The 20,050-nt window shown below is 33.0% G+C and overlaps 1 protein-coding gene across 1 annotated transcript; it reads right to left on the bottom strand.

Moving 5' to 3' along the window:
* Positions 1–1,701: 1,701 nt before the first annotated feature.
* LOC148307949 (sorting nexin-2-like) lies at positions 1,702–19,712 on the bottom strand. The gene is made up of 10 exons (XM_088262568.1): positions 19,547–19,712; positions 18,996–19,142; positions 17,823–18,066; positions 14,915–15,094; positions 13,903–14,024; positions 8,828–9,034; positions 7,350–7,466; positions 6,827–6,946; positions 2,814–2,966; positions 1,702–2,429 (listed from the first exon to the last, which is right to left on the bottom strand). Exons 1-10 carry the CDS (start codon positions 19,643–19,645, stop codon positions 2,379–2,381), a joined length of 1,440 nt encoding a protein of 479 aa, XP_088118694.1. The 5' UTR covers positions 19,646–19,712; the 3' UTR covers positions 1,702–2,378.
* Between the last annotated feature and the right edge of the window lie 338 nt (positions 19,713–20,050).

The following is a 20,050-nucleotide window of genomic DNA, read 5'->3' as shown; positions in this document are numbered from 1 at the left end:
ACCAAGTGCATTTTTTGCAAAAACGTGATCATTGACTATTTGATATCTTACTAGGTTAATATTGCCATGAAAAAAATCCCAAAAGATTTTAAACTTGGAAGTATAGTACGTTGACTTGTTGAAAATGACTAACTGCATTGGTGTTTATTTTCTTGCCAAGCAAAAGTGACTTAAATGATCCTTCTGAATATTTTACGTTTTGGTAGTTGGTCACTTTCTCCTGTACGACTACGATATATATGTTTTTGGAAATTGAAAATGGTGAATAAACTTAGAAATCACTACACGTATTGCAAAATGATGAAAACTTACTCAATTTGTTCAAACGTAAATCTCAATAAACCGTTTTTTTTTACATTTTCACATCTTAAAAGTTATTCTTATTAAAAATATTGTATAATTCTTTCTTTAGCTATGAACATTATAATTTCTACATGGAATATGTACTACAAACCTGATTTATTACCTGTCATGATTTCTTACATATGTTTACACAAATAGAAACTTACGAAGACAATATTATTGTTTTGCATTTCAAACACTTCCTATACAAATGTACAATTGTGTGTTCATTAATATTTCTGGAAATGATATTGGAATTGGGTAAATCAATGTAAAACTTTAATTCGTCACCTGAATGAAGAATATCCTTAATTTATTAACAAGTTGATATTCATGTATTATGTTAGTTATGCAAATGATTTAGTTGTGCAGAAAGCTTTTCAAATATTATGAATCTAAATATTCAAAAGAAAACATACATAGCTAAATGTTAGAAGAAAAAAACTTGCTTTATAAAGTTTAATTAATTCCCTTGTAAAATTTCCTTTATGCAGTTAGGATAGTTCTGAATTCAGGTGACAAATTCAATATTGCATATGAGGGGTTGAGAGCTAGAGGAACTAATGTCTATTTTTAAAATGTTTTTTCACAAAAAAGGCTTCGTTTTTCATTTAAAATAACTAAGACTTTGATAAATGTGAGATTTTTGGTTAAGAAATATGAAAAAGGAAGTATTTTATATACAATCAGAACAAAACGTAATTTTTTTTTTATATAAATATAATATAAATAATATAAAAACCCTTATACGCACCAAATGGTGCATAGGGCACTGCTTCATATAAGCGCAGTGTTTATCTTAATCGTTTACACATGAAGGAAAGGTGATCAGCCCTCCGCTTCAGGTACCAGTCCAGGGTAATATTAATTAAATATTACAGTGAAAAAATCACTTATATTTATTTTACCCCCCCTGGGAATCGAACCCAGGACATCCAGAACGGTAGGCGAGCGTGCTGACCATTACACTACGGAGGCGGACTCTTTAGTCGCTGAAAATATTTTTACTAACACATATCTTTATTCTAAATGTAAAATGCATTTTGGTATTGTAAAGAAAGACTTCTGCTAGTAAAAAAAAAAATACCCTCAATTGCAAAAAGTAGATTGAAACAGTGTACACTTATTTACCAAATTATAAATCTTACAATACAGTTTTAAGTATTAAACTCCTATAAAAGATTTATTTCCTACTAATAAATCTTTTACAGGCGAATTTCCAGAAATATTCACAACATTTTCTAAGAATAAAATCCAATTAAATTGATATAATTCTGATCCAAAAATTTGTTCCTTATCGCTCAAAAAAATAAACGGAGAAAAGATATGAAAAATAGGGAAAAAATAAAAGAAAACATATAAAAAAATATCATATATTTAAAAGTAACTTAAAAATACGATTTTGCCGATTAATTGCAGCAAAATAAATCTTTTTTGTAAAGATTCTTTCTCGAACTTGCAAACTAAAGTGAATGTTTACAGATTAACAAAACAAAATTAATATAAATTGAGCAGAAGATTAAATTAATAAAGCTTAACATATAAATTTTGATTATAAGCCAAAGGATAACATAGAGATATAGTTTTATAAAGTAGAAATAATAGTACTTATAGTATACATAGATAGTGACGCATTCTTAAAATGCTTGACTTAAAATAACTCGCTAGATACATAATATATCAAATAGTTCTCCATACATTTGTATATGGGAAAAATAACAAAAATGTATAATATGTTATATACTTATTATTATTTATCAGTTTTATTTAAAATAAAACATATTCGAAGCTATTCAAAATAAACGAGAATCGGAAAAGATACCGAGTTGAAATAAAAATAAGCATAGATTAAAAATTGTCTTTTTCAGAATAGTTGATTATTCAATGATTGTGTGCCAAAATCCTGCATTAGTGGAATTGTACATACAGGATAATGTTGAAAGGAATCGGATGTAATAAAATATTATGTATGTAACAATATAGTACAGGGATCACCATTTGGTATGCTGAGTACGGCTTAGCAGCTTGTCTGAACCTCAGGCAATAGCTTTGGCTTCCGGAACGAACGCCTCCCAATACTTGATCAGCTGGAAAATAGAACACAAGTTATAATATCAACATGTTTTAGGGCTCAGTCCCTCGCTAGCGTATAGCTAAACAATTATTTAAAATACAGCACAACTCGGTTATAATGTCATCGAAGAGACCAACTAAATCATGGGGTTATATCAGAGTGACGTTATAAAAGAAACTTTTTTAAAACGCCATTTTAAACAAAGGAAAATTTAAAAGAAAGCTTACTAATTAATATGCATTTTCTCAAATTTTCAAAGAATTACATTGCAAAAAATTTGTAATCTGTTATTTCAATAGATGTTTATTTCAATTTCGAATCAGCGAGCTTTTACTGTATACTTTTGAAATGTGAATGATTTTTTAAAAGTAATTGAATTGTCTGTTTATATACAAACCTGGGCTTGATGAGCCATGTGATCTTCCAAATACCGGATGATTGTAGCTCGGAACTCCCTCACGCGGGAGACCTCAAACAATTCCATCTCTTTCTTGATCATGCTGGATATATTGTTGAACTCTTGCTGCCCTCTCTCCACCTTGGCTTCCCACTAAACATGAAAAATAATCCAATTTATTTTTAACATACTCTTAACACATCGCTGTCAGGCAGTTTTTTCATCAACCCCGACCCTAATTATACTCAAGACAGTCTGAAGCCCTACCCTCAGTGTACTAATCACAAGTAACCGCAAACTCAATTTCGATGTGTACAATGTTTTTTGGCGTCTCTTGCGTTCTACCAAAAGTAAGCAAACAAAACGCTTATAATCGTCTCTACTAACAGTATGTAAAAGACGCTTTTAAGCTTTTCCCGCAAGCAATGAGTTAATCTGTATTGTGCATCAAACATGGCTCCCATATCCATACAAATCGCTCACTCCTTTCAAGAACATCATAAATCAAAAAGCTTGATTTTTCAGGAGAATGTTGAAAGTTTAAAAATATAATACAATGTATTAAAAATAAATATCAACCCACTTATTATACTTTTTACTCTGCAACAGATCTTTTAAGGTAAATTCTGAATGTTTTTTCTCCATTTGGAAAATATTTAGTATATTTAAAAAAATAAGTAAACAATACCTTTTCTCAAAAATGCAAAAACAACACTTTCTGTCCTGTAGCGGGTAAATATTAAGTTAAAAATATGCTGCTTTTGCTGGGATATAGTACATTTTCTGGGCATTCCAAAAACATGCACAACTTAAAATTGTCGATTTTTGATTTATGACGTTCTTGAAAGGAGTGAGAGAAATATTACAGCCATCAGTTGAACAAAAAGTGATAAAGAGCTTTGCGCAGCTGTGACTACGTATCTCAAATACACTGGCGGGGGAGATATATGATGCTGATATACAAAAAATTATCACACGTTAAAGATGTAGTTTAATGTAAGTACTTTACAAATAAAACATTCATATTTGTTTTTATATATGTACTGTGTACATTTTTTTATATTCCTATTATGATGAAATGTTAAATGATACTGAATAAAATTACTATGTCAGCTCAACACGAATCAAGCGTGATCTGACAATGTGAATCTGAATCACCCATTACATATTAGTTACTGTACATACATTATAAGTTACTATCAGTGTGAATTGTGTAAAGAAAAAGTTAATTTTAGTTCACAAAGTGTGTTAACAGTTTGTGAACAGTTTTTTTATGCATGATAAGGTGTGATAACCCTGACAATTTGTGAATGTTCTTTTAATTCAATTTTGTGAATTGTCTTTTAACTGAGTAAACGACAAACATTGTACATATTTGGCAAGTCTTATATAGAATATCCTTTGAATGTAAAGACAAAAGAGATAAATCTTTATTTTTGTAAAAAAACTGACAGATCACCGAAATTGGTCATACTTATACTATCCGGCATTTAACGCTAGGATACTAAACTACCGTAAAGTGGGTATACTTTGCACCATGGGTGATACTTTGCACCACCTTCTGTAAAGAAATTGTGGAGTTGGTCATCTCTGATACATGTGATACATGTCATTTTTCATTCTACTTTCTATTGTTTCTGATAGATGGGACTTCAATCTACTTATTAGTTTATAGAAGTAGCAGTCGGTGGCTATTGCTTCAATGCATTTTTCCTGTCCGAACGTAAAGAAAGTTTTCTGTCTGAAAATTGTGTCTGAAAAAATCCAGTGTAATCAGTATACTGAAACAAGTTACAACAAGTGAGTGGTCTCTAATTCGTAGATAGGTAGGCCCTGCTTTTCTCAAATGCTGTATTTTTTAGTTACGTTGTCAAGTTAATGTAAAAATAATATTTTTTTAAGAACTGACTTGTATTGACCACATTTGGGGTAACATTGCACCAGGTGCAAAGTATCCACAAAAGGCCATAGTTAATTAATTTGATGAAAAGTCTTAAAACGGCTAATACAACTTGACATTTTTGCTAAATATCTATAGGTTTTGTGTACTTACTTAATTCCTGATGGTATATTTTTTTCAAAAATGTCAAGAACACACAAACAGCGGCCTTATGCCAGACGATACTGCGATTTTACACCAAAGAGAGTGGAGCAGTGTTTGGAGGCCATTCAAAATGGTACAATCAGTCAAAGAAAGGCTGAAGAAATTTTCAAAATCCCCACAAGGACGATTAACTATAAGCTCAAAGGTCAGCACACAAAACCTGTGGGAAAACCTCCGATATGTGACAAGGGCGAAGAGCAATCCTTCGTAAACTGCATAGTAGACATGAGTGAGTACGGTTTCCCAGTGAGTGTTTTTAACATTCACTACATTCTAATAGCCTATTTGGATAGATTTGGCAGAAGAGTACGAATATTAAAGAACAACGTACCAGGCTCTGAATGGATAAGATCATTTTTGCAAAGACATAAAACCTTGACTGTTGCTAAAACTAGTCAGTTGCTTAATCGGTTGCCATTAAAATCGTATGACGATGACGTGCCCCAGAGTTTTCAACAGTTTTTGGAAGAAAACAGATTCAACTCAAAGAATTCAGTCTTAAAACGCAGGAAAACGATACCGAAAGAACCAGGTAAGAGCATCGCTCACGATCCAAATGTCGAAATGAACGTTGACGAGACACAAATGCTACCTGAACCAACTACATCAATGATCCCACCTTCCGCATCGAAACTTCCAGAATATCTAGCATTAACTGATAATAGTTCACACGGAAGCTTTGAGGAAGAGGGAGAAGAACAAAAACGATGACTGAAACCATCGTATTTGTCGTATTTATCGTATTTGTTCTTCCGTTTCATTAGGACCAGTAAAAAAGAAGGTGGGAAAATATGTCGTATTTCATTATAAAGGAGAAAAATTTCCGGGACAGATTTTGGAAATAAAGAAAGACAGAGCTGTTAAATCCATGCAGGAGAGTCTCAAATCGTGGAAGTGGCCGATGAAGGATAACTTTCTTCAATATTCTTGGAAGGATGTAGTGGGTTCCATAAAAGAACCGAAAATACAATCCAAAAGAGGTTTCTTTACCGTCCCGGAACTTGACCATATTTAGACCTAATTTCATTTTAATTCCTATTACCTATGTAGTACGATATGTTTAAATATTCAACATTTATTTTATATAATTTTAAACCTTCAGTATTGGAAAAAAAATACATTTTTGTTAGATTTTCCAATATTTAAAAAAAAAAAATTCTATCAAGTGTCTTATTTTTCCAAAATTATACAATATTATAATCTGCATTTAGCGAACTGTGAGCCGAAACCCTTCATAATATGCAACGAAACTTGTAGGATAGTCTTTACTTTGCATAAATTTGGATTCTAGTACGAAAAGTGTAGAGAAAATATCATGGTGCAAAGTTGTACTTTACCCCGGGATACTTTGCACCAAAATATAAATATAAAAAAAAAAATACAGGCAAAATAGATAAAAATTTAAAAATGTATCAGACATGTTACAGGTATTTGTGTTATTACATTGCAATAGTTGAAACCTCAGAAAAAGTAAAAAACCTGATCTGAATAGACAATTTTTTGAAAAAATGCAGTATTTTGGTGCAATGTATACCCACTTTACGGTATCGTAAAAATTACGAAGGCAAAATGACAATGTCTACATCATTCTAACGCCCCATGCTTCACAGTACCTTACTAATGCATGTTCAATTTTTTTCCTTAATATGTGATCTTTTAAACCCATAAAAATTTACTATTCCTTAAAATAATCAAAGTTTTTGAGTATGTATCTTATTTATTCCCATTTTATATCATATTTTTTACGAATGTTTAGTAACAAAGTGACTCAAAGGATAGTTTAATAATCTAGGGTTAAGGGGTTAAAAGGGCAATATCCTGGGGATAATCTAATTTTTATTCTACTAAAATGATATTTTTAATGCACACATTGATGGTTTGATCACAAGCTAATGGTTAAATTTTTTACCTCAATAATTTCAGATGAAGCTTGTTCTATGCGGTCGTTGCGGCCGGCCAATTCCGCTTTGGCTTTGTTCTCTCGCCTGCGATTCAGCTGCATCTGAGCGTGTTGCCAATTTTGAAAGACCTGCGAAAAAATTGCATCAAATAGATAAAAGGGAAAAAAATAGCTTTCTAAATTATCATACAGTATTTTATTATTCACCCTACAAATGATATATCAATATTTATTATAGGGGTATCAACCTGAAATGAAACATATCATTTTTTAACACATTGATGTCGGGCAGTTTTTTCATCAACCCCCACCCAAATTATACTCAGATAGTCTGCCGCCCGACCCTCAGTATACTAATCATAAGTGACCACAAACCCAACTCCAATCTGTACAATGTTTATTGGCGTCTCTCGGGCTTTACCAAAAGTAAGCAAATAGAATGCTTATAAGGGTCTCCCGCTCTCTACCAACAGTGTGTAAAAAATACTTTCAAGTGTTTCCCGCAAACAATGTGTTAATATGGAATATTTACCTTAACTCGTTCATGGAACACATCCTTGATTGCGCCCAGGAGACCGATATAATCCTTCAGCAGCTCACAGAGCACATAGAAATCTGTATTAGATTGTTCATTATGAAGATTTTCCACCTGTAAAGGACGTGGGACAGGATTATTGACGAGTTCAGTGTTATATAATCAGTAGCCTAAATGAGGCACTTAGGATTGTAGGGCACATAGGCATACAATCCTAATTGCTCTAGCCATTGCTACTTTTATTTCATCGTTGAATAACAAACTAGACAAAAATATCGAAATCTTTTAGTGCACAACCATGATACACGATTAACACACAACGAAGGTTTGATAGTCCCGAGAATTAACAATAAATATGGGAGTCGAACACTGCAATATATCGTTCTGAACATTTTTAATTTGTTGCCGACGGATGTTACAGGTCAAAATAAAATATGGAACAAAGGTAAAATAAAGGAATGGGTGAAAGAGTCAATTTTATGAAAATTGTAAAATGTTTAAATTCATAATTTTTCTCTCTTTTTTGCGTGTGTATTAGGTTAAAATGGTTAAAAACAATAAACAAATGTATTCAAAAAGAACTCCACCGACAAGACACACAAGGTGGGTCTCTGCAAAAAAAAATTAAATATGTTTAAAATTGTGATTTAAATATATGTATACAATTTATATTAATAAAAAAAATAAAAATTATTTAACATACACTTCCTGGTCCATTGCATTTCACCCAAACGTCATTTTATAAATCTTTTTCATAAAACTGTATCTTATAAACAATATTCTATTTGACTCTTAGATCCAAGAATCAAATGCAATATGCCCCACTAAAAAAAAAACTTTATCACAGAATAACATTTGCTAACGATCTGTGTTTATAGTGCAATGGTTCGGATGTTTGGCTAGCAAGCTAGAAGTCCCGGGTTGGATTCCCAGGGAAAAACCAACAGATGGACATCCAGAATCATAAAATGGAGACCCTGGGATGAAGAAAGAGGATAAGGTCAACCCCAAAAAAGATGGGCTGAAGACAATTCCTTTCACCGCCAAATATTGGACAAGAGCGGCCCAAGGAAAAAAAACATGGAAAAATATGGAAGAGGCCTACATCCAGCAGTGGAGAAATGGCTGAAGAAGAAGAATGTTCAAAGTGATGTTACCTTCTCCTGCACGTCAAAATTAGGTAAGATATATTTTTTTAAAGGAATAACCTGCAAAGTGCCTGTTATAGATGCTTGTCTGCACGTAGGATAGTAATGATAGTGAAGGTAAATGTGATATTCAAAGTGATGTTACCTTCTCCTGCACGTCTAAATTAGGTTGGAGCAATATTCAAAGTGATATTCAAGGTGGTGGTATTCAAGGTGGTGATATTCAAGGTGATATTCAAAGTGGTGTTACCTTCTCCTGTACGTCTAAATTAGGTTGGAGCAATATTCAAAGTGATATTCAAGGTGGTGATATTCAAAGTGGTGTACCTTCTCCTGCACGTCGGCCAGCTGGGAGAGCGCACGCGCTAGCGCGGCGTGCTCCTCGGCGCCCGACAGGGCAGCCGCGGAGCGCGCGGCGCCCCCGGCCAGCCCGGCCAGCTCGCGGCGCCCGCCCGCCAGCGCCTCCGCCGCACCGTGCAGCCGCCGCAGCGCCGCGTCCAGCGCCTCTACCATGCCGCACCGCTCCTCGAACCACTGCCGACAAGGCGCACGTCAGATGAGGTCTCATTAACCAGCTCCCTGACTAACCCTTAACCGCCCTACACATACGAACGTACTGATACCCACGGATTTTCTTCACCATTCCGCGCTAACCCGTATGACCTACGCGCATAAGATATCTATTCCAAAAATATTTAATGCGTACCGGATACACTGACAAATTTTTGTCAGGTTTCATACCTGACAAATTTTGTGACAACAAACGTTGTGATTTTTTTGCTTGTTTATAAAAAAATATGGCTGAAAATAACCCGGAGGTAGGGTGGTTAAGGCCTAACATAATTTTCTCTAAACCCAGATAACATATGACGTAATTGAATTTCTTTTTTAAAACACCGTTTTTGTTTTGAAAAAATAAGTTTTTCTTCGAAATAAATATATAGTTTTGAAGAATTTTAGAAAGGTAAGGAGTTAAAAAAATTTATATAATAATATTTTTTCAATACATATTTTAAAAAACAAAAAAAAAATTAATATATATTCAAAAAAAAATCAACATGAAGACACGTGCAGTCCTAAGTATGGCATTCTGAGTTGAACGCTTGAGATCTAAGCCTTAACTGAGCGTGACTTGGGCAAGGAGTTTGTATCGTATTTGACAAATCCGAGCACTGCTGGGGTAAATAGTATTCCGACTCGTCATCAAATATTGACCCATTTGTTTTTATTGAATAACCCGAGGGGTGTTCGGACAGTCTTGTTTCGACTTGTGGGTGACAATTTCCTGCACCAACAAATTTTCTCACTAAAATTCAACTGTTAAGGTGTCAACCTGTCCAGGAGTGTGGCCATACATGGTCGTCTAAACGAAGCTTTCCTCGAAGCAGTAAGAGCGTACATGAATTGCCGAGCTTATAACTAAAGCCCGGTGACATGTATTTATAAAATAGCACTTTTGCTGCTATCTGTGGTTTTATGTAAACACTAAAACTACATTTCAGATTATTTTTAATTTTTACAAAACGTTACCACACACTGAAATTTTTGTTTACCAGTTTCGAGTACCCTTGGTGCATGTTAGACCTCGGCCTTTAGTGCATGTTGTCCTGCGATTCTTAGCGCAAGTTGATCCTCGGGTCGACCAAAAACACATGTGATTAATATTTTGTGTAGTTTGGTAGTGACGGCTAGTATTGTTGCATGCTGGTGTAGTGATAGTCCTGACGAAGAGACGGGTACATCTCGAAACTGGTAGGCTAAAATCTCGGTGATTGGTTGTATACTACGTATAATACCATATTTAGACCAGTTATACAATACATATATAGATTTTTTTATCTCAGAACTATAGATACTGTAAATATTTTCAACATAAACAATCTTGAAAACATATACTATTGATCATAGTGACTCAAAAAAGTACCATGCTAGTTGGTCATCTTAGTAGGAGAGTCAAGTTAAACATATAACAATGACCCCAATACTTGATTGATAATAGTGCTAACTAAAAAGCAATGTGATCCGTGAGTAAAGACTACAAATTAACCTAAAAACTTTACATATTTGCATATAAAAAGTTATGAATATTTATAAATTGCACTAACAAAATCCTTTATGTAACCTTTTTGTCTAGTTAACACATTGTTGTTGGGCGGTTTTTTCATCAACACCGACCATACCTATACTCAGACAGTCTGCCGCCCGACCCTCAGTATACTAATTACAAGTAATCGCAAACCAATCCAATTTGTATAATATTGTTTGGCATCTCTCGCGCTCTACCAAAAGTAAGCAAATAGAACGCTTATAAGCGTCTCCCACTCTCTATGTAAAAGACGCTTTTAAGCGTTTCCCTCAAACAATGTGTTAATATAAATTGCACTGTAGTGACATGCAACTATGGATGTATTATATCGACCCCTCATACATGTATCGCAAGAGAAAATAGCACAATTTTACAAAAGGATTTATAAATATTTCATTCCATACATTTGCATGCGTCGATATTTTCATTATTTTTTAAATATACACAAAATACATCTTTTCCAATTTAAAATGATCATTTGTGGCCTCTGATAGTATGCGTAAGAAGGGTCGATATACATATTTGTACTTACTAATTTATATACAAAAAAAATGTAAATGTCAGTTTGTTTAAAATCTTAAATCTTCTAATGTTATTCACTGATTGCTTTGAAATTTTGATATAACATATTCGAATACGCGCATGTTTTTATATATGTACCTGCAACAGGTATTTTCACCTGTGACAAGTGAAAAACATGTTTTTCAACGGCTTTATTTACCGCAATGGCAGCGCTGCCCTATGCACCGTTGGATGCGGATAAGAGTTAGATGCGGAAACAGCAACCACAAAACAACAAGGGTTCATCTTTACCTAAATTGCTACCTACTTAAGTCATTGTCGTTTTGAGGTTGCAATATAATTATACCTTAATTTATTATTAGATTAAAACCAATATTTTTAGCTTTTCCACTTTTTTTTTTTAAAAAAAAAAAAAAAAAAAAAAAAAAAAAAAAAAAAAAAAAATAAATAAATAAAAAAAAAAAAAAAGAAAAAAAAAAAAAAATAAAAAAAATAAAAAAAATAAAAAAAATAAAAAAAAATAAAAATAAAAATAAAAAAAAAAAATAAAAAAATAAAATAAAAAAAAAAAAAAATAAAAAAAAAAAATAAAAAAAAAAAATAAAAAAAAAAAAAAAAAAAAAAAAAGTGGAAAAGCTAAAAATATTGGTTTTAATCTAATAATAAATTAAAAATGCAATTCCATCACGAAGTGTCAGTGGATAATATAAATCTATTAATTATACCTTAATAAATATTTTAAGAGGTAGGCATTTAATACTTCAAGACTATAATATTTATGTACATTCCACTAGAAAAATAATATTTTAGATATACTATAATGACTATGGCTTGGTAAAAGTTCTTACCTTGCCATCCTTCTGCTCTCGTAGTTTGTAAAAATAAAAAATGAATGAATACAAATAGGAGAGCATTTAACCTAACCGAACCTAAGAGGGGGATTTGAAAACCCCCTAAAACAATGTTTCACTCGGTAACTTGATGATAATCAATATTTTTTGTTGCAGTAGAGTCCCAAAAACTCAGGATAACTCCAACACACCCTGCTAAGGCAAAAAAAACCTCTGCTAGTTAATAGATTTATATTATCCACTGACACTTCGTGATGGAATTGCATTTTTAATTTATTATTAGATTAAAACCAATATTTTTAGCTTTTCCACTTTTTTATTTGACCAGCGACCGGGTTTCGTCGTTACCGACATCATCAGACTGGTGATGTCGGTAACGACGAAACCCGGTCGCTGGTCAAATAAAAAAGTGGAAAAGCTAAAAATATTGGTTTTAATCTAATAATAAATTAACTCTGCTAGTTAATTTTAATTACAGACAGCTTTATACCTTCAAAAAGTATTTTTCTGAGGTCTGTCATACACTGATCAAGATAACACTGCGTTTATATGATGCAGTGCCCTATGCACCATTGGGGTACGGATAAGGGTTCGAATGAAATGAAATGAGTAAATAAAGTACACGCTTTTCCTTTGTGTAAGGGTATTTCGGCAATATATTCTCTGTTGAATTCTCAAGCAAACAATACATACAAGTACAGTATTTTCTGAGGAAACACTAGTACATTTTTAACCACATTCCCGATAACCCGGCAATTTTACAAACTTCGCCACCCTTCGGTCCGAATTTTCGTGACTCTACTATACTTTGAAATACTTCAGCACTTTTCGTTTTAAAATATTCAAAATGTGTGACCCTCAATCAAATGTTTTGATGAATATTTGCGCGATCTACGGTCAAAGCTACGCGATCGATGCGTGATCCAAAGGTCCATGTCACGTCACATGTGATATCTATATTTACCCGTGATAATGTATTACTTCACTCTAACTACTGCGCGCCACAAATGTATTGAAGCGAAACAGTTATTATGAAATGCATTTTTCCGATCATTCACAGTGTTTGTCACAGGTTTTGTATTATTATTACATACAACATTTCTATAAATACGACTGGAATGTTTTAAATCCCCCCTCTTAGGAGTATGCGTAATTTTTAGATAATTTGTGTAAGGAAGGTTAAACTTTTCGATCTTCAATACAATATTTTCTCATTGGTACTTGATTAAATTCCTTAAACACATTTGCAGACACATAGCTTATTTATGTAATCAGTAAAAAATATATGTATAAGTAAAAAAATATGCATATACATATTGGTGGCTAGCACACAAAGAAAACCCAAAAATAAATTGGGGAATTGAACCCTAGACTACAACAGGAGTCAAATGGAAATCATTTAAACAGAAAATGACAACAAATTGCATTTATGAACGTTTTTAGATCACTATTTTTTTATTCTAGATCACTGTTTACTCTTTTCTGTAGACTATAAGAAAAAATATCCCAGCAAATTCTAATCCTTACAACATTTTGAGTGTGTCCAAATACTAATAAATAGTATAAGAGTTTCTGCTTAATAAAAAGCTTCTTTACATCTCACCAATAGATGTCTCTAGTGAAGTTCTAGTGATTCATGAACAAGGTTTCTAAATTGGTTCATATATATAGAACTTCCAAGAATTTGAGTAGTGTGGTTGTCAATAATGGGTAGAATTGGTGAATGTTACACGTGTGTAAAGTGATCACTTAAACCAGCCTATGAGGGTCGTTAGCCCCGTAAATGCCCAGACTTCCATATTCTTCTTCATCTTTGATGAGATGTCAAAAAATAATATATTCTAATCCTTATACGTAGTAAACAACATTTATATAATAAAACTAAAAATTTAACCACACATATCACTAATTTAAAAAATGAAAGTATATAAAAGTTAACTTACAGGATCAGTCTCATCCATTTTGTATGTGATTTTGTTAACAGTTTCCCCAACTTTGTTGAATAATCGTAGAACTCCTGCGCCACTTAAGGCAGATGTGCTTGTTGCTTTCGGTAAATCCATTTCTGCAGGAAAATCACCATATTAAAGTAACAAATAATTAGGTGGGAAATATGGCAACTCTTGCTATTGTGTGCGTGTGAGTGTGTGGTATGTGTGTGCTAGAAACCAATATAAAATAATGGATTTGGTGCAGGTCATGAACACTCTAATTTGAAATACCTTATGAGTTGATGGCAACTCTTGCTATTGTGTGCGTGTGAGTGTGTGGTATGTGTGTGCTAGAAACCAATATAAAATAATGGATTTGGTGCAGGTCATGAACACTCTAATTTGAAATAGCTTATGAGTTGCCTGCTATTATTTTACACATGGGCGAACAAATTAAATAATGACTTCTTTAAAAAAAGGCATTACTAATTTATCTTTTTGAATTTGATCGCTTAAAGCTAATCACCCTAATCAGTGTACAAATTTGGTTGTGAATTATGTATTTTTAGCTCCTGATATTTTTTTATATTAATAACTTAACATTGTTAATTAAAGTTTTACTTACTAAATACTATTATTTCTTAAAATCTACTGTGACACGTGTTTCGATGCATTCCGCATCATTTTAAAAACACCATATACGGTGTTTGAAAATGATGTGGAATGCATCGAAACACGTGTCGCAGTGGATTTTAAGAAATAGTGGTATATACTAAGCAAAACTTTAATTAAAAATGGATAGATTTTACCACAAAGTGACTGCCGAATCAATTAATGAAATTAAGAACTTAAGCTGGAAAGAAATATATTTAGAGAAAAAGTAACAAATACCATTCTAATGTAATCTTGTATGATTTGTTTTAAGGATTATTCTATCACCATCGCAATGGTGGTCACAGTTATAATCTACAATCTGATGTTTGAATGTAGAATTACAGCATTTAGATCACATATCATATCTCACCTGACTCCAGAAACTGCCGGAAATCGGGGTCGATGCATAGTACGGGATGCTGCGCAGTACGATTGAGATATCTCTCCAGTGAAGCTCGACGTCTCTCTACAAATTCTGAACTACCAGATCCACCGGGGGAAACTCCAGAACCGTCGGATGACTGGTTGGACATTTTGATTTTAGTCATCCCTAGAAGAAAATAATAATAATAAATAATAAAACCCTTATCCGCACCCCAATGGTGCATAGGGCACTGCGTCATATAACGAAGTGTTATCTTGATCGTTTACGGAAAGGTGATCAGCCCTCCGCTTCAGGAACCAGTTCAGGGTAATATTGAATAAATATTACAGTGAAAAAATCACAAATATTTATTTATTTGAACCCCCCTGGGAATCGAACCCGGGACCTTCAGAATGGTAGCCGAGCGTGCTGACCATTACACTACGGAGGCAGACGAAGAAAATAAAATAAAATAAATTAAATCTTATGCGTCCGTAACTTTGTTGAATAATCAGAAATACTTTGATCGTAGTAATATAATTGCATATCTGTGTGCTGATTTTAGATGGCACCACAAATAAATATAAGATGATGACAGATGTCTAGATAAGCACCTGCACTTGACCTACTACTTTACTTCAAGTTTTATGAGTCTGAGTGTAATAATGCTAAGGGGTCGATAAGAGTAAAAGACTAGAGAAGAACACTTACAAAAATACTGATAATTTTTGCACATTACGTTTTAACCATTTAAAAAAAAAATTAACTAAAACTGTGCCAGGAGATCACAGATATATTACATGTTAGCTAATAAAAACTTATAATATTTTACTTACATTTATTATTTATTTAAATCGTTTTTAAACTCTAAGCTGTTGAAATAATGAGTATAAAAAAATAAGGTATGTTGATATAATATTCAAGCCAGGAAGGACCATAATGTTGTCTTTAAAAAGAAGACGTTGAAAAATATTTTGTAATAAAACATTATCAATGTTTATATTATGTTGTTTTTAAACATACATACTCCAACATGACATTCAATCATATATGAATAAACAATATCAAATAACTAATTTGGTCAAAAATTACAATGCATATTTTATAACACGTTATGATAATAATATTTTTAACAATGCTGTATGGAAATTCAATATAATTCAGAGATAAGGCTTCAGATAATGCATGAAATAAGCTACCCATTCCACTGAAACAGCTATATGTATATATTAAGGTGTGACAAGCATGGATAAGCATATTTGTAGCCACTTTCTTGGAAATTGAATCAGTTTATGTATGTATTTATATTTCTAATTACCCATATTTACCTTCTTTCAAACATTAAAAAAATATATTATTAAGCTTCTTATTCTTAGCCCGATTTACACATCACAAACACACATGCACACTGTGGGGAAAGAATTATTTTAATTTTTATTATTTTAACATATTTTATGTAGAACCATTGATTTTTTCAAAAATAGCAATAACAGATATAGTTACAAACCTTTTACATAATAAATTACCCCCTAGGACAAGAATAAATTATTTATATTTAATCAGAAGTTTAAGCAGAATTACTACACAAAATGATGTTTATCTAACTGCCGTTTACGATATTTCATTGAAAAAGGGTGGACATATTAACCTTTTAACGGCGTTAACTTTGTTCCTGAGAGACGCCCATGCGCGGCGGTATTTCGCCGTTTTTTAAATGATTACTTTTCTCATGTATTTAGTTACGAAACGATTTATTTTCCTAAACAAAAACGTTCAATGGGATTCATTGTGCCTTTTTAGTAGTCTATAATACACGTGTGTCACATTATTCTTGAAATATATCGTAATATAAACAAATAAGATCGTAATATAAATAAATCAAAGCACGCATCGTGTGTCACTCTTACCCACTGGCGATGCGTAGCGTCGAGAGTGAGACAGATATAGGGCATGATTATGGCGCGGACTAATTACCGACCTCGAAGAAAAATCAGGGATCTATTCTTTTATTTATCCTTGTGATGTTACAAATTATTAGTCAGATATTTCAACAGATGTCATAAGGCCAAGGATTGACGTATTATTTTATCCAAAGTTCCACACCATGAAAAAATCCCTCCAAGTTGAACTGAGGGTCGAAACTTGGAGCAAAGTAAAAACACATACGCTCATGTCAGCCGCGTATGGGGCATGTTTTATGAAAACACATACGGTTACGCGAGCCGCGTGGATCCGGTTAACAAACATGGTAACTGTCTGTCTCTCTCATTTTAAACATGAAAGCCCAAGGTGCAGATATCTGCATCTCGCAAGTGAGCTAGATGCAGATATCTTTTGTCAGAATATGGTGGCTACCAAGATCATCATTTTATCATATAACTATAAAACAAAAACAAAAAATTCTTCAAAATACATAGACGTTAATAGTATGAAGAATAAGCCAGGTAACACGCCAAATATCATTACCATATGAACTTAGTCCTGATGACTTACGGTTTAAAACTTGGTTACTAGCAAAATACTGCGTTCCTCACACATTCCAATTATTGTCATTCACTAATGTTACCTGAGCGGCTCACAAACATGTATGATCCACGACGATTAGGTTAGTTACAGTCTTAATATCAAAATAATTATTTTTTTAAAAGGAATAACCCGCAAAGTCTCTACTTTTAGAGGCTTGTCTGCAGGTAGGATAGTAAGGCAATTGTGAAAAATTCATCACAAACACCCAAACTAATTGAAAATAAATCTTTCTTGAATTTATTTTGCACTTTGGTGGAAATCGAACTTGAGACGCCAGTTTCGCAGTCGAGCGTCTACCCAACTACGCCATGGCCCCTGTCATATATAAAACATTTTCTTATTTTCGTTATATGTAAACTGTTCACAAATATAATTATAAATAACATACCAATTACACTCTTTTCCGGTGCTGGTGGAATTATGCGTCCTGCCCTAAGGTATTTTTCCATCAGCTTGTCGTGCAGCCCCAAGAAATCACTAAATCTCCTTGAAACTCCGAAATTCTGTTTAGAGAAGATGGGCATATTCGTTTTGGTGATCACTCTGTAGGCTACATAGGAACTCATCCCTTCTCCAACCTTCTGCGGCTCTGTTACTGTGATTTCTATATTGTTCCCGCGTTCCGTCGTTACCTGAAGAATAAAAGCCAGAGATTTAAAAAATATGTTTTTCAAAATGATAAAATATATCTGTTCACATTATATCCAACATTTATTGAAATGTTTTATAGCAAAAAATATAAATGTGGAAAAAGAGTAATTGGAGATATTTCTTTCATTAATTGATTCAGCAGTCACTTTGTGGTAAAATCTATCCATTTTTAATTTAAGTTTTACTTAGTAAATACCACTATTTCTTAAAATCCACTGTGACATGTGTTTCGATGCGTTCCGCATAATTTTTATGGTGTTTAAAATGATGCGGAATGCATCATTTTAAACACCAGAAGTAAAAGAAGAGATATATAGGCATGTCTATGCAGATATGTATAGGCATGTCTGCGTAATCGGAGGGCATGTATGACTAGATGTATGGATGTGAAGGAGGCGAGGAGTGTATGTCAGGACAGAAGAGTGTGGCGTTCCATCCTCTCTGCCTACCCCTGCGGAGAAACGGCGTGATGGTAGTAGAGTACTAAGTAAAACTTAAGGTAAAAATGGAGATATTTTTGTTTACACACATTCTCACTTAGTATTTAACTACATAGTGCACTTATCCCTGCGGCAAATGGATATAGTTTTTAGCAAAATGTAAAAAACTAAATATTTTCATAACAAGCTAGATATCAAGATCTTTTTATGAGGAGAAAAAATATCAATGGGTTTTGTAGAGTCAATACTATTTTTATATCCATTACTTAAAATCAAATTGAACAATAAAACGCTTATTTCATTCCAAAACGTTAGTTCCACTGTGAAATTGTATTTTTATTTTTGCCGCATCAAATGTGTCAATACGGTCAATACGTCATTTTCAAAAGTTCACTTATGATATTTGATCATCTCTGTTCATAGTTTATGCTTTTATCAGATTAACCAGTAAATTACAGAAAAATAAATACCTCTTCCATTATAGGGCTACTTATGGAATGTGGTTTACTAATGAGAACGTTCTCCATTTCTTCATTAACAGGAGACGATATTTCTAAACTGGGAAACTCGTCAATATTGTCGTATCCATTTGTGTCTTCTTTCATGACTGGATTATCCTAAAAACATCATATAAAACATTGAATTACGTACTAAAGATTTTAGTTTTGGGGAAGAAGCAGGCTTACGTTATATTATGAAAACAAAAACTTAAGAAAATAAGTATCAGATGTATATTATGACGCTCTTTTCGAGTCCAAACATAGCTAAATGGTAATGTAACATCCGTTCTCAAAACGACGCTACAACAATAAAATATTTAGTTATAAAAGAATAAGTAGTCCAATGAACGCTAAAAATTCATGCATTATATTCAATTACGTATGAACAATACTATTCAAATCAAATAGGGGAGGAAGATTGAGATAATACCCATTGACGTATGCAATACATTACGAACTGTCAAAATGACAATCCAAATGTCGAATAAACGCGTACTCGCCACTAGAATTTTTAGACAAACCTGAATAGCCGAAGCGAAAACATCCTCGTCGTCTTCATCGTCGTCTCTTTTAATATTTACAGTTTCAAACAAAGGGGGAGGCTCCATATCTTCAGCCATTATTGTCCAATTTGATTTTCTCCTAATCAACCGAATGACAACGACATATGACCGGCAACACCAATCCAGCGCTGTAGCGTTGTGCTATGTTTAATGTAGGTAGGAATTTGCAACAATCGATAGCAATCGGTACTGTATTTGAACAATCGATTCATGATTTTTTCATAAATTAATACTAAAACAGTATTTAGTAACATTATTCCATATTATTTAAATGTTTGTATTCATTTTTCTGTTTTCTATGATATTTTGTTTGATTTATACCAATTGTATTTATGTAAACCAGCCTTAATAATTTCTTTATCCTTTACGCTAGACTGTATTCATTAAATTATGTCTCTTCATCAAAAGGTTAATTATTGTTATATCATAAACATTTTACATTCACACAACACCATGCTACTT

This window comes from Brachycentrus maculatus, unplaced genomic scaffold (genome assembly GCF_059751285.1).
Source record: "Brachycentrus maculatus isolate JH-2025_06_01 unplaced genomic scaffold, ASM5975128v1 h1tg000184l, whole genome shotgun sequence".
In the NCBI taxonomy this organism is placed as follows: domain Eukaryota; kingdom Metazoa; phylum Arthropoda; class Insecta; order Trichoptera; family Brachycentridae; genus Brachycentrus; species Brachycentrus maculatus.
The sequence above is the reverse complement of the archived record's forward strand: the minus strand, read 5'-3'. Positions and strand labels throughout refer to the sequence as shown.